This window comes from Pygoscelis adeliae, unplaced genomic scaffold, assembly GCF_000699105.1.
Source record: "Pygoscelis adeliae isolate BGI_AS28 unplaced genomic scaffold, ASM69910v1 Scaffold26, whole genome shotgun sequence".
Classification (NCBI taxonomy): Eukaryota; Metazoa; Chordata; class Aves; order Sphenisciformes; family Spheniscidae; genus Pygoscelis; species Pygoscelis adeliae.
In genome coordinates this window covers 2,809,399-2,823,187 of record NW_008825104.1, presented here as the reverse complement: position 1 = coordinate 2,823,187, position 13,789 = coordinate 2,809,399, and the positions used below count along the sequence as shown (strand labels likewise).

General features: G+C 42.8%; 1 protein-coding gene across 1 annotated transcript in view; it reads right to left on the bottom strand.

Annotated features, from left to right (window-relative positions):
* ARHGEF28 (Rho guanine nucleotide exchange factor (GEF) 28) overlaps positions 1 to 13,789 on the bottom strand; it is a 122,742-nt gene that overhangs the window by 101,038 nt on the left and 7,915 nt on the right. Inside the window, exon 2 of the mRNA XM_009327304.1 lies at positions 1,271 to 1,418. Coding sequence (XP_009325579.1) covers positions 1,271 to 1,418 — 148 coding nt within the window. The remainder of the gene's footprint in view (positions 1 to 1,270; positions 1,419 to 13,789) is intronic.

Below are 13,789 nucleotides of genomic sequence, written 5' to 3'. Positions count from 1 at the left end.
CTCCTCCTTTGCCATCTAAGTGAGGGTGGATGTCATACATCTAGAAGAGGTGCAAGCTGTACCTCTCACTGGAGAGCTAACCATGACATACTATGGGTGCAAATCTACATTTTCCAAAATATCCCTGAATAACTACAAGTATATATGCAATCTAGTAACTGCAGAAGGAAGCATGTACTTCCCACATCTGCAGTTGTTTTTAAAGTGCTCTGTGTTCCCTTAAGTTTAATTTGGCCACTGTGAAACAACACTAACGACAGCAGGGCTGTATTTTAAGCTAACACTTTACTTTCATCTGTTCATGGATTCTGTTGGGAACAGGCAGAGGATTAAGTGTTGCCTGTAGCCTACTGTTTTTATTCCTAGCCCAGAAGCAATCATTTAACAGTGTCATTTCAGGCCTAAAAAAAAAAAAAAAAAAAAAAACAACCAAAACTTTGCTACCCTGGAATAAGCCTAGCATTGCATTTTCTCCAGTTGTAATCCATGACAATCATTTACCATTTACAGGATCAAAGGAGCCACCATGTAACAGCAAACTTTCCCTTTTTATACTCAGCAGTTATTTTCAGACTCTAAATCCCCTTTAGAAAACAAGAACAAATAACAAGCAGATCCTATTGCACAGGTACATCACATCTATAGTCACCTACTCACACAAATGAAAAGGTCACAAAGCACACATTAAAGGTGACAACCAGAGTTTATGTTACATCCAGGAGGGGAATAATGCCATGGCAGAGAGCCGGCTGGGAGGCAACACAAATCCCCCATTTGCAGCGAGGCACCCCTGAAATGGTTTCCCCGACACCTCTGCACAGTGCACAGCTCCAGCAGAGCTCCAAGCATCACACACCTCCACCAGGACTTTGCAAGCCGGGCTGACCCAGGGAAGGCTCGGACAACATGACTTTGCAGGTGTTAGGATGCCTGGAGGTGAACAGTTGTGGCACAGAATTAATTCACATTAAAAGTGACGCCATCCCTGAAGACTGCACTTAAATGCACACCCAACTATGCAAGCCCGGTAACACTGTCTACGCCTGATGCTGTGCTGGTGTGGATTGCTACAAAAGGCAGGATTACCTATAGTCAGTCAAACTCAGCCTGGATCCTAAAGGCCATCATTCAATTCCTGCATTTCATCCATTACAGAGCCATAAAACAGAGTTATACCAAATCGTCCAGTTGTGCCCAGCTTTGCCCAGCTTTGAAATGGAGGTGGGGTATAGCAAAGAGATGAAAAATGTAAACAGCAGTTAACGCTCACCTGGAACAATGGACCGAAGAGCATTGTCACTAACTCGCTCAGCAAACATTATGTGCCTCTTCAGGGATCCATCATAAACAAAGTAAAACTCGGCATCCTCTGGGAGATAAATGTCATTGCCAAATTTTGCATTTATAGTCACCTGTCCCTGAAAAATAAAAGCGCTTTAGAAACATCCAGTAAATTTCTCATCTCCAACAAACCCATTGATTCAGATGCAAGTTTATTATAACCTTTTCAACTCTACTACACAGAGGATGTGATCCAATGACAAATCTGCAGTCTTATACTTCCACTTGGAAAATAACACTGGTTTTATGCCTGCACAAGCAAAGGTGATTTAAAAAACTGCCTTTTAAATAATGTCTTTCAACTAATTCCTTTCATCCTGACCCACACAAATATAACTGACTTTTTATTTAAAATGCATCAGAATAAGCAAGTCAGTAAACCTGAGTATTTTGCTATTTACAAAAGCATGCTTTGTGTTAAAGAAGTGCTTGAAATCATCTTAGACTCAATTTACAAAAGAAAAGCACTGATGTAATTCTACAACTGACCATGCTGGTTTCAAAGAATACTAGTTCCCAGATATCTGCCCATGGGTTTCTTTATAGTAAATAGAAAGCAAACAGCCAAGAAAAATCTGTCATACAATAGCTTCAAAAAAGAACAGGAAAGGGATCTGAGAAGCAGCAAACAATAACAAAGTCTGACATGTCTGAGGGAGGAAATTTAGATGAAGTTGCATTTCCTCGAAGGGGAGGACAGCATGCTCCACCACGGTCCCCGGCTGCCCCAGTTCTAAATAAGACAGAATTGCCCCAACATCTGGCAGAAATGGTGTTTTCTGGAAAACAGGCTGCAAAGAGTATCTCAGCCATTCATGCTTCCAAACGATGCCTGCACTGCCTGTATTGAAAACAGTCACCACAGCACTGACTCCACCGTCTCCATAAACAAGTCTGGTAAAAATCTGCACCAAAGCACAATGCAGTAGCACAGAAATCTCCATGGTTGAAAACCGCAGTTATGCCCCTGAGCATCCTGACAAGCATCCGGCTCCTGCCCCTGTTCATTATATGGCAAACATACTTCACTGCAGTGAGGTTCTTGCCACCCCCCACAACGTCACATCTTCGCCTGCCCTCCCCAAGGACGTCTTTCCTGACACTCATAACAATGTGAATCCTGCATTTGTTTTCCTCTTAAATACAGGCGGGTCTATTGAACTAGGGACTAGGAGTGAAGAGGCAAAGGCTACTTTCAGGCACAAAATCTTTCTTAGATAGGATTGCTCCTGTAAGGATAGATGTAAACAACATTAGGAGTCCAATAGCAAGAGCAAACATGCCTGTCATCCTCAGAAACTGATAACGCACCTCTTTTTAATAGCCTGAAGTGTTATTATAACTGTCAAGTGTTTTCGCCTACTTCTCCTTGAGAATAATAATTCTGTTATACCCAGAATTATTTACTATTATTATTATTATTCATTTATCATGCTTTTTTTTTTTTTTTAATCTTTCTATGTTAGTTGTGAACAGCCGTTTTTGTCTGTTGAGTAATACTATGGATGGCTATTTTGGGGAGATAGGAACAGGGGAAGTCCCTGAAGACACTCCGCAGACTGCTGCAGTGGGTGCTTAGCTGACAGCAGCCTGGTGCACAGGAGCACAGCAGAATTTCTTCCACACGGGCACTTGTGGCCACAACTCCCAAATCACCTCTATACCCTCTGGACCTCTAAGGCTGAGGGACTAAATAGCCAGCCAGCCTTCATGTTTTCTTTGCACTAACTACATGCAACAAGGCAAATATTTCGTGGCAATATTTCTCATTTCATTTCATACTCCTGAAAAAAAAACAAAAATCAAGCTCAAATTGTAGCCATTGGCTTATACTGCTCCTTTTTTAAAAATGTTAATTTAGACTCAGTAAGGACAGGAACATTTTAAACTGATCACACTGTATAATGTACAGGCATGAGGGAGAATTTCACAGCTCCTTGTCCTATAACGGGTGAAGGAAAAAAGCAAGAGGGGAAAACATGGAGTGGAAAGCTCATGTGTATATGGTAAAAAGCATTTTTTTCATAACCTACTCCTTACAACCCTCCAGAAGAAGAAATCGCTGGTAATTTCAGCAAAGGTTTTACAGAAGGAAGGCAAATAGGCAGCTAGCCGGTATCTGGCCAAACAATTAAGTGATTCATTTGGAAAATCCCATGTGATCCAACAAGAGGGTTAAACCCTGCATTACTAGAGAGGAATCAAAGATAACAGAGACAGTAACTTTCACAGAGGAATATTAAGCTGCACCTTTTTTGATGCTGGACGGTTACCACACCTGGCATCAGAAACAGTTACTTCACAAAGGACAAGCTCCTATCATCATCTCCAGCACTTCCCATTTGCCATTGCATCCATCCTGTCTTCAGACGTTCTCTTTTCCTGTTGCTCAATTCCGTCATCTTCTTCTCTAGTGCCACTACTAAAACATGCATCAGTTTGCTGTTCAGGCCACCACAAACACCTTTTGCTCTAGCTTCCAAGTATCTTTTTTCTTCTCACCTACTCCTCCCCAAAATACCCTTGGTGCAGTTATGTCATCTCCCCTTCTCACCACCTGAAAGTCTTTCACAGTTGCATCCTACTACTGCTGGAGTTCACCCCTACACTTTCATCCCTTCCTGTCCCTCCACTGCTTTGCACAACACTTGTCCCATCCAGCCATGCCCTGTGCCAGACACACTGCTGCCTGCCCTCTCACAGGACAACTCCTCTTCCACCACACATGAGCCCTTCTGCCCACCCTCATCCTCTCCTCTGAGCTACAGCTTTCACCCTGGCTTCAGATCTACACATGGCAGAGCCTGTCTTAGCCTGTATTTGGGGAAGGCGTATTTACTGTACTTTGAAGACACTTTAATACCAACCTCCATGGAAGCTTTGATCTTTATAGGGTAAGCTTTGCTAGCCACCCTTTGGAAAAGACATTAAAAAAATAAAATCACTTGTGCTAAAGGGAACGCCATGTCTATTCAAAATGTATCTAATACTACATTTAAACCGGAATATTTAAGCATCTCTTCCTTCAGCACAGTCATCCCTTAGTGCAGAATTACATCTACTTAATGCCAGGTTTGAATGTAAAGCAATACTTCCGATAAAAGCATTAAGGATCTATATACTGCTAAAGAAATGGAGTTCACAGGACAGACTGAAACCATAAAGAAGAACCTCATACTATGTTTGATCAATTCCTTTCCTAAATTTGCAAAATCTTTTCTTTAGATTTTAATATAGTTATTATACAGTTAATATAATTATTAGACAATATGTTGCAGATGTAGCATACATAAAAGCATGCTTCTCAGGGTCCATATGGACCTCAGATAGTTCAATCCCCATTCAAGCAAAGCAGTGGGAAGGATGTGCCACTTCACCATCTCGGCAAATAAACACAGCCCCTGCTCACAGTTGGTTTCTCAGGTAGATGCTGGGGAAGGTCCTTGCCCTCAAGTTCACACAGTGTTGATTCTGATGGACTTGTAGAGGAAGCAAATTTTAAAGTCAAAGAGCACTTATTGAGACCAGCCAGCCATTATCTTACTTAGATTTATACCTGAGTGGCTCAGAACAAGTACCTCAACTCTACTGAATCACCACAGGGACACATGGGGACGGGAGACCCCTCAAACACCATCCAGGCCGGTAACAGCAGAGAACTTCGGGCAGCCACATCAACATCTCTGACTACAAAAATATACCAGAAATTGTACAGAAGAAAAAGAGCATGGGAGAAGCCCTCAGCCCATTGAAGCCAGGAGGAGTTTTGCCACCAATTTAATGAGAGCCAAGATTATCATTGCAATCCTTGAAACAAAAAACAAAAAAGCAAGTGGGAGGACTGGGGAGAAGAGGCTGCAGCTACAGGAGCATTAAGAGAGACACCAACCCAACTCTAAATGCATTAAACCTGTGGCTGAGCAAGTGTTTGACAGCTTTGACCTCTCTGGGATGCATAAAGGAAAGCATACCTTTTATTACCAGTGAAAACACTGCCCTGGCACCAGCGCCAAGGAGGAGATTAGGAAGGTTTGTGTTTTTAACAGGATTTATAGGTCTACGCACTCTTTCAATGTAACCAAACAGGTTTTTCAGATGTATGTTTTCCTTTGGTTTCTCTAGGGTGCTCGAGAGCTGACCGGGTCGGGCATGCAGCAGCACAGTCCCCTGAGCCCCATGTCCAGGGTAGGGAGCAGCAAAGACCAGGCTCCCCACAGCCTCAGAAAAGCTCCCATCTCCAGCTGCGCTCTGACACTCTTCTGCATCCCAGCAAAGGACTGGGGCAGGCTCCCCATGAGGAGAAGAGGGGAAGGGAGGTAGCAAACCCTCACGGCTGAGGCACAGCAGCATCCAGGCAGGCAGGATGGGCTGAAGGGGCGACTGTGGCACTTTCAGTGTGCCTGATCCCTACTCTGCTGCAAGTCACCCCACACCCTAATAAATAACTGGCCCTTAACCTGAACCAAGCTTCTTCCACTTTGAATTCATTCAGGTAACACCATCTTCTTCACTAGCAACCTGCCCCAGCAAAACAGGTGCAATGCAAAAAGGCCTTTAGTGGGCTTCCAGATCCAGGCCATCGCACCAGCCAACACTTAAACTTCAACAATTGGTACCTATCCTTGCATACACAGCCTGGATAAATCTACCTTCCCAACAGCCTTTGACCATAAAAATAATACATTCTAAAGTACGCTAAAAATGTCTTTACCAAACTATGTAAGTAACATAATAGCTTGAGAAGTAATGTTTTATCCAGCATTTTCAAGGATATTATCTGTAAACGTAATGGTACAAACAGACCCCACATTTGTAATTACATGCTCTAAGAAAAATATCTATGTACAGGAGTAAAAAAATGGCTTCTTTGTTCCCAAAATGCAAGTCCCAACATCTTGAAGTAAATGCGAATCCCCAAGCACTGCTAGCAATAATGGGGCTTTTTTTCCTCTACATAAGCTGCCACTACAATTTAACATAAATATTTCTTCACTGTTCAAGAGACTCACTTCAGAAAAATCTTTATATTTTAAGGTGAATTGTTTAAACATATTTTACTTGTGCTTAGACAAGAACAGTGGCTTAGACAAGAATTTTCCTTGAGCAGTCATACAGTTTTAACGACCTTTGCTGCAACTTAGCTGCAACTACGAACAATCCTACACAAAAGACACTAAAAAAGCAGTAGGGAAATTGTAAATAAACACAAAACAACCATACTCAAATCATTAATAACAAGGACAACATTATAAACGTGCCTTTCTAATGTTCAGTGATGTATTTGTAACATCCACCAGTTCTTGTCGACAGATTGCAGTAAACATTGTCATGGACTTCTTTAAGAAAGCATGTGCCCTATTTGAATGGAATGCAATAGGATTCAAGGCTATACACACAACGAAACAGCAATTACACCCAGCAAAGGGAAGGAGTAACAAACTGAAAAACAAAATAGGAGATAATGCTTTTAGAGAAATGTTCAGCTTTTAACTTTCTAACTGTATAGCTAATATAATCTTAAACGAAAATAGGGGGGTTTCCCCCCAATTGAATGACTTCAGAGAAGAAACAACCGAGTATAATTAATTTCTTTTCTATCCAGAGTAACAGAACAAGCATAATTCCACATACAGACTGGAGACAAGGTATGTGATGATACAGTCATATTTAGTATTACACATTGCCCAAAAGCCTACATGTAGATTTTTATAAAAGTTGAATATGCACATATGGTTGCTTTGAGAAGAGCCGGTCCTCTGCTGATTTACACTGCAAACCTCCACCAGCACCCCAAGAACCTCACTCATTTGCACCAGGTAAAACACTGGTCTTCAGCCTTCACGCTTGTGCACAAGACACTGCCTGCATGCGGGAAATGCGCCACGGCAGATTCTCCAAACAACATCAGCTTTACGCACCAAATATTTGTGGGTACTTCCTTCAGTGTGAGGCAGCTTTGTGAGAAATGCAGCGGAAGCATTTGTGCAAACACCTCTGGGCACAAGTAAGAAGCATCTCCCCAACTTTCGCTTAGGGCGGGACAGCACAAGGGAAGCCCAACGACTAGCAGCTGAGACAGCTCTCCGTTCTTGTCAAAAGAGTGAGAAAAAAGGGTTCAGTGACCACTTGCGTACCAGAATATAATCTGAAGGATGCTTCTAGCAAGGTCCCAGCACAACCTTGAAGAGAAAAGCACTAACAAGAAATTTCCTAATGAAGACCGATAAGCTGCCCTCTTTTGATATGAAATATCAGCAAGTTCATCACTTTGGTTTAGATGTGGTGCCTTTTTAAAAAGAAAAATAAGTGTTGGTAGAAGCTATTGCCACCTTTTTGACTGCTAAGTAGCCCAAATAAACTGGAGAAAAATAAAGCATCGTTACATCCAAACTGATGACAAAAGTACCCTCTAAGCAAAAAAGAACAAGAAGGATGGAAGAGATCCTGAGGAGTCAACTAGCTGACTCTCCTGCTTCAAGGCAGGATGAACCAAGTTATTCCTCAAAGATGGGTTTTGTCCACCCTGTTCTAAAAGCATCCCCTGCATGGTCACCTAACGCACAGCACTGGGAAGTTCTTCCCACCCAAACAATTCCCTGTCTGGCCTCTCCCACTTTCCGCAGCTGGTACATATTTTGGCTATTTTAAGGGTGTAACAAGTCTTTGGCCTTGGTAACACGATAGCTGGGTGATAAGAAATGGCTAGCAACATGCCAGAAGGCCACAGTAAATAATTCAGCACAACCTCCGTTTCAGCACAGCTATTTTCATGCACAAGCTGAGCTCTAGCCCGTGGATGACTTCAGAGCTGGATTTTTTTTTTTCATTTGTTTTGAAGAGGAGGAGAGATGAAGGGTTGTGTTTTTATTTTGTTGGGTTTTAATAGGAGATCAGCCTTAAACCTTATGGGTTTTCAGTCAAGCTTATTGCAATACTCCTCCCACGGTGACAAACTGAAGTACATCCGCTGTATTGGGAGTTTCTGAAATTGCATACACTGGTATTTTCCCAAAGCCGATGTCTCAAAATAAGCTACACTTTCTGCCTCCTCACTAGCCTCAACACAGGCTCACTGTCTTCACAGACACAGGCAGAAGAACAAGTTTCTTCTTGAGAACTGCAAGATTTGGCCCCAGGAAAAGGAATTAGAATCCAACAGAATTAAAAAAAAAAAAGCAAGCATCTAAAATACTGCTTATTTACCGCAAAACCAAATACAATTCCTCTAAAAAGAAGAAACCCAGTAACAGGTAACAACATACATATGTCTGCAAGTCTCTATGCTGCTCTGCACTGCTAAACTGCCTCTAACGTTATCCACTTTAAAAAGAAACACATACTCGACATTGCATTTCATTCAGTGCACGTGCAATATGCCCAGACACTTCCCAGGCCCTTATTTTCTACAGCATCATCTTATCACAAAAAATTGCTCTCCTCAGTCCTGTTTCTACTGTTGCACCCTTTCAGTCAGCCCTTTGTTTTTTGTTTAGCTTCTGTGCCTCTTCCAGCTCGCATTGCTTTCATCCCTGCTGCAAAGCACCATACCCAAAAAGATGTCAAGCACAGACACAGCAGGAGCTTACGGTTCACCAAGGTTGCGAGGGAAGCCTGGCACAATTTTAGGCCACAAACCAGCAGTATGGCATGCAGCAAGGAGGCGGTTAAAAAAACATAACGCTGCAATGCAGGTGTCACATAAAGCTTTCATGCTGCACTGCTATACTGGTATACAGGGTGATGGCAGGGCAAAGGAACAACTAGGGTACTGAAGGGATTAACTCATAATGGAAGATCAAAAGGCACGTAAATATAGTATGATGTGAACAACCAGACATTTCAGAAATATATTCTAGCGCCAAACGCAGAAGCTCAGACACTTTATATGATCACAAGTGGGTGGCTGCAGGAACTCAGCCAAGAGCAAGAAACCCCCCAATGACTCTGTAAATCACAAAGATGAACAGAATGAAAGCATCCACTAATTTCTTCCTCAGCACAGGCTGGCAACACTAATCTCTCATTTAAAGGTACAGCTGGCAGCAAGACCATTTACACGTTACCATGAGCAACACCCAGCCGCACTAACCTGACCCACGCCAGACCTGGGCACACAATCTCATTTTTGTTGAATTAGTGAGAGCACACGATACGGAGCTTATGCCGGCTTTGTGCTTTAATGCCTGCTGTATGTCAGCAGCAGGAAAAGAGACAGTACCAGATCTGGCTGCTGGTGCAGAATTAATCTACCGATGTTTTTAAACAATCTGAACCAGAGACCAAGTTTATAGCAAATCAGCACTTGGCATCACATGGCCACTATCTTCTTTAACTTGCCACCAGTGGTCTTAAAGCTGTGTTTAGTGCACCATCAAACTGTGACAACAGGTAAGGTGGAGAAAAGTTTTCAGTCTCCCATATGGCAAAGTAATCAATACTTGCGGAGAATGGGATGTCTTCTAATTCTGGAACTGCTGGGTAGAAATAAAAATACCCTGGATGCCTTTACCAGAAAGAAGGGGAAAAAAAAAAGAGGAATAAGAAGAAGGAGGAGAAAAAAAAAAAAATCTTTTCAAGCATTACACAGTGCCAAAACATGTATTAACATTCTTGCTGGTCTGTCGTTAAAAATATCATGCAGTATTTTGCTGTCAATGGCAACACAATTTATGTTGGTGCATAAAATCATACAGAGGAATTAAGAAGCTTGGGAATGAGCTGTTCACATACATAGGTCAGAAAACCTCTGCAATAAGGCATATTAATAGAAAATGAACATCCATTCTGACATGTAACTGTTAACTAAGCAAAAGGCATTACCTCTTTCAGTCGACTTGATTTAAAATATATAAATCAGATTACTTATTATTCTCATGTCTTATGTGACATCAGGGCTCTACTGTTGCAGACACTACACAAATACATGTAAGCACAAAGTCCCTGCCCAGAAAAATCCCAATCTAAGGACTGAACAGGAAAACAAAAAATGGAGGAAAAATAATACACCATGGGAGAAAAAAATGATCCGAGTGTTGATGGACATGCTTTGAAATACCCACTCTTTTCCTTCCTATCTTTTAAATAGATCCCATTCTTTCACATGTATTTCCTCAGTCTCATTCTGGCAGTAACTATGCATCCAAACACAGGCCAGCCTGTGCACACTCTTCTGTGTGCCCCCATGCAAGCCACCCACGATGGACCTGACCAGGCTCCCACAGGGGTCAACAACAAAACACTCATGACTCCAGCCAGCGCTGGATCAGGCCAGCGAACACAGCTCCATGCATTAGCAAATGCACGCTGGAAGCCCAACACACATTTACATTTTAAACCACATTTTTCTTTTGTGTTTTGAAATCACCGTCTAAACAAGACAGTGGTTTCAGCCTGGTTGAACACACAGATTGGCCCAGGATATGGCCAATCCTACCGCAACAGCAAAGAACATGAAAGCACAGGATGGGCAAGAAGGGCTAGAAACTGGCTTCTTTCCACAAAGTGCTGGCTAGAAGATACCGAACACACAGCAAGAGCAGAAGATCCAAACGCTGTATCCCACCATGGAAAACTCTATCCCTTTCCACCCCTCTTCCCACCTCAACTCTTCTTAGTTCAGCATGAAGAAACTGGGAAGGCACACAACTTGGCAAGGTAGACGATCAACTACTCACTTTGGGATCAACTTCTAAGTCCTATTGCCACTTCCTACTCGTATCATGCAAAGGCATGCTGGAATTGTGTATCAGTTTGAACTTCACTTCAATCATTTAGAAAACAGAATAATGTTGTTGATTTATTTCTGTTAATTCTGCTTCCCAATTCTCATGCACATGAAATCCATGCATTTGTGAAGAAGGTAACAAGTACAGCTCATTTGTCCCTCTAGCTCTAACTAGGCATACAAATAACGTACTTTAGAAAAAAATATTTGGAATATCTTCCTGCCAAACAAGATGATTCACAACTTTTTAACTCTCTCACCAAGTGTTTTCAGAGTCCCTCTGCCTACGGACCTCTGAACATTTGCCAGAAGGTGTGCTCAAATTATTCCCGGACACAATGCTAGAGTACAAATAAAACCCTGTTTATTTAATCACCTTTTGCATGGGCCTCAGTGCAGAACTGAAAATTTCAGAAGCGTTCAGGATTGTGTGAATATCAGAGCGCACTTTACCGTTGCCTTCAGCTGGAGCAACATCAACCAACACGGAGCACTCTGGTAAACTCTCACCTTTGAGGTAAAAACAGCCCAGACAACTAGAAGTTGCTGACAGAATACCAAATTAATCCAATCCCTGGATATGCATTAAAATCCTCTTTTCAAATTGAACTTTCCACCACCCTTTGCTTTCTGACCTTTTCAACAGGACTTTGACTCCTAATCTGCAACTTTTGTCTTTAATTTCCTGCACTGTAGAACAGCCATGCATATTCTGAAACTAGCCTGGAAGTAGTTTATGCAAATGTCCATTATGAAACTCTGTAATTATTTTTCACCTTCCATGCCACTGCTGTCAAGTGTGCAGACGGTACAACAGTACCAGGGCTAATTCAACAGAGGAGCATGAAAGCCAGCAATGGGGCAAGGCAGGATGGCCCCTGGCAGCTGACTGGACAGAGCTCCCTTGTTTCATTCCTTGGCCAGTGCCTAGTGGCTTACGTCTTTTTTTACTGGATAAGGAAATTAGCTTATATGTGAACTAAAACATTTTAGAATTAGTTCTGTTTCACCATGTTTCTCACCCACGGAAATCCCAGTAGTTAACTTGTCCATCAGTACAGCAGGCTTTGCTTTGAAGAACCTTAAAAATCAGCCCAGGAATTTGCTGTTGCTGTCTGCGCCCCTTGGGTATGAAATATGTCCCTTATTTCACCTTCTCCTCCCTGTTCCTTACTCACATACCTTCTACGGCAAGGTACCTGTGAATAAGCAGTTGTGTTTTCAACTGGGTCTCAGGGAATTATGCCAGCTCATCCTTGAGGAACCACAAGACTGCAGATTAAGAAAACAGTGAAGATGCTAACGAACCTGGCTGTAGCCCAAGTGTTTGCCCAAAAACTCCTGGAGGGAGGGTATATCCTTTGAAAAAGTAACAAAAGATCAAAAGACCTTCAAAATTGTTACTTAATGACAGAAGGAAATAAAACAGCATGGATCCAAGGCGTAGGTAACTGACGTTGTAATACAGACATGTCTTTGTAGGGATAGGCTGCAGGTATCTTGCATGTGATAAAAAAGCTGCCAGGCTGTCTTGCCCACACCAGCACTTAATTTCCAATTTTGCACGCCTACTCTCTCTCAAGAGTCAACCTCTTGGGTCAGCAGTTAATGTGGAGGCAGCAGGGAAGCTACACTGTCATCTCAACTTGCTCAGAGCAAGTCCACCTGGATGGCCAGCCATGGCCACCAGGCTGCACTCATTCCTCCTCCTTCGCTGCTACTGAGGCTGAGCTCCAGCCGTGCAATGGTGAAGGGAAATACTGGTGTGGATGGGGCCCAGGTTTGCTAGAACATGAATTCAGGACACGCTGCCTCAAGTGCTCCAAACCCTCATGAGAACAGCGCTTGGCCTCAGTACCTCCCACTTCACTGTGGAACAAGGGGACAAAGGTCAAGACACGGTTTCTCTGGATCCCATTTATTCTTGGACGAGAGATGGCTGTGAATGCAGACTCGATGCACCTCCCTCTCTCTGCCTCCATCTAAAGCAGCTGCACTCCTTTCTTTGGAATGGTAAATGAGATGGGACACACCTGCACCCCATGGGATGCACCTCCCCTGATGGGAGATGCCATGAGCAAGCTGCATTGGAAGCAGTTTCCACTTACCATCAAAGCAAAGCAAACTACCACGCACAAAAATATTCTTCATACAGACATATTTAACTTCTAAACAGGTTACAGAGGAAGGCTGCTGCCCCATCCTACCATCCTAGGTTAGGATCTGAGAAACTTGGACAAGAGTGTGTTTCACCACACCTTTCTTACATTTTAGGCATGTTGCTGCACTTGTATCACCTCAGACCTTTGTAAATGAAGTTAAACAACATCTCCTGACTACAAAAGAGCATTGTGAAGAACAGTGCACTACAAAGATCACCAGGCACTGACATTATTACAATGATGGAAAACATAGGCTCCTAAAATAGAGAGCTTTAAGCCAATATCATATAGCCTGGAGCAAATCACCAACCCAAATAAACAAATAGCCAGACAAGCAAAGAATAGGCACGACCATGCAAACTGCGTAAAGACCACTAAGAGGGAACATGCTGGACAGAAAAAAGTCAGGGAAAAAGAAACCCTAGAAAACTTGGCACACTGCAGACCCAGCCCAGGCAAAGACCATCACTGAGCTTATCCAAGGTGGGAGAGTCTCCAGGCACTTGGATGCTCTGTGGCTGCGAGCAGCCCGGTGCTACATCCTACCCTCAGCCCTCCTCGA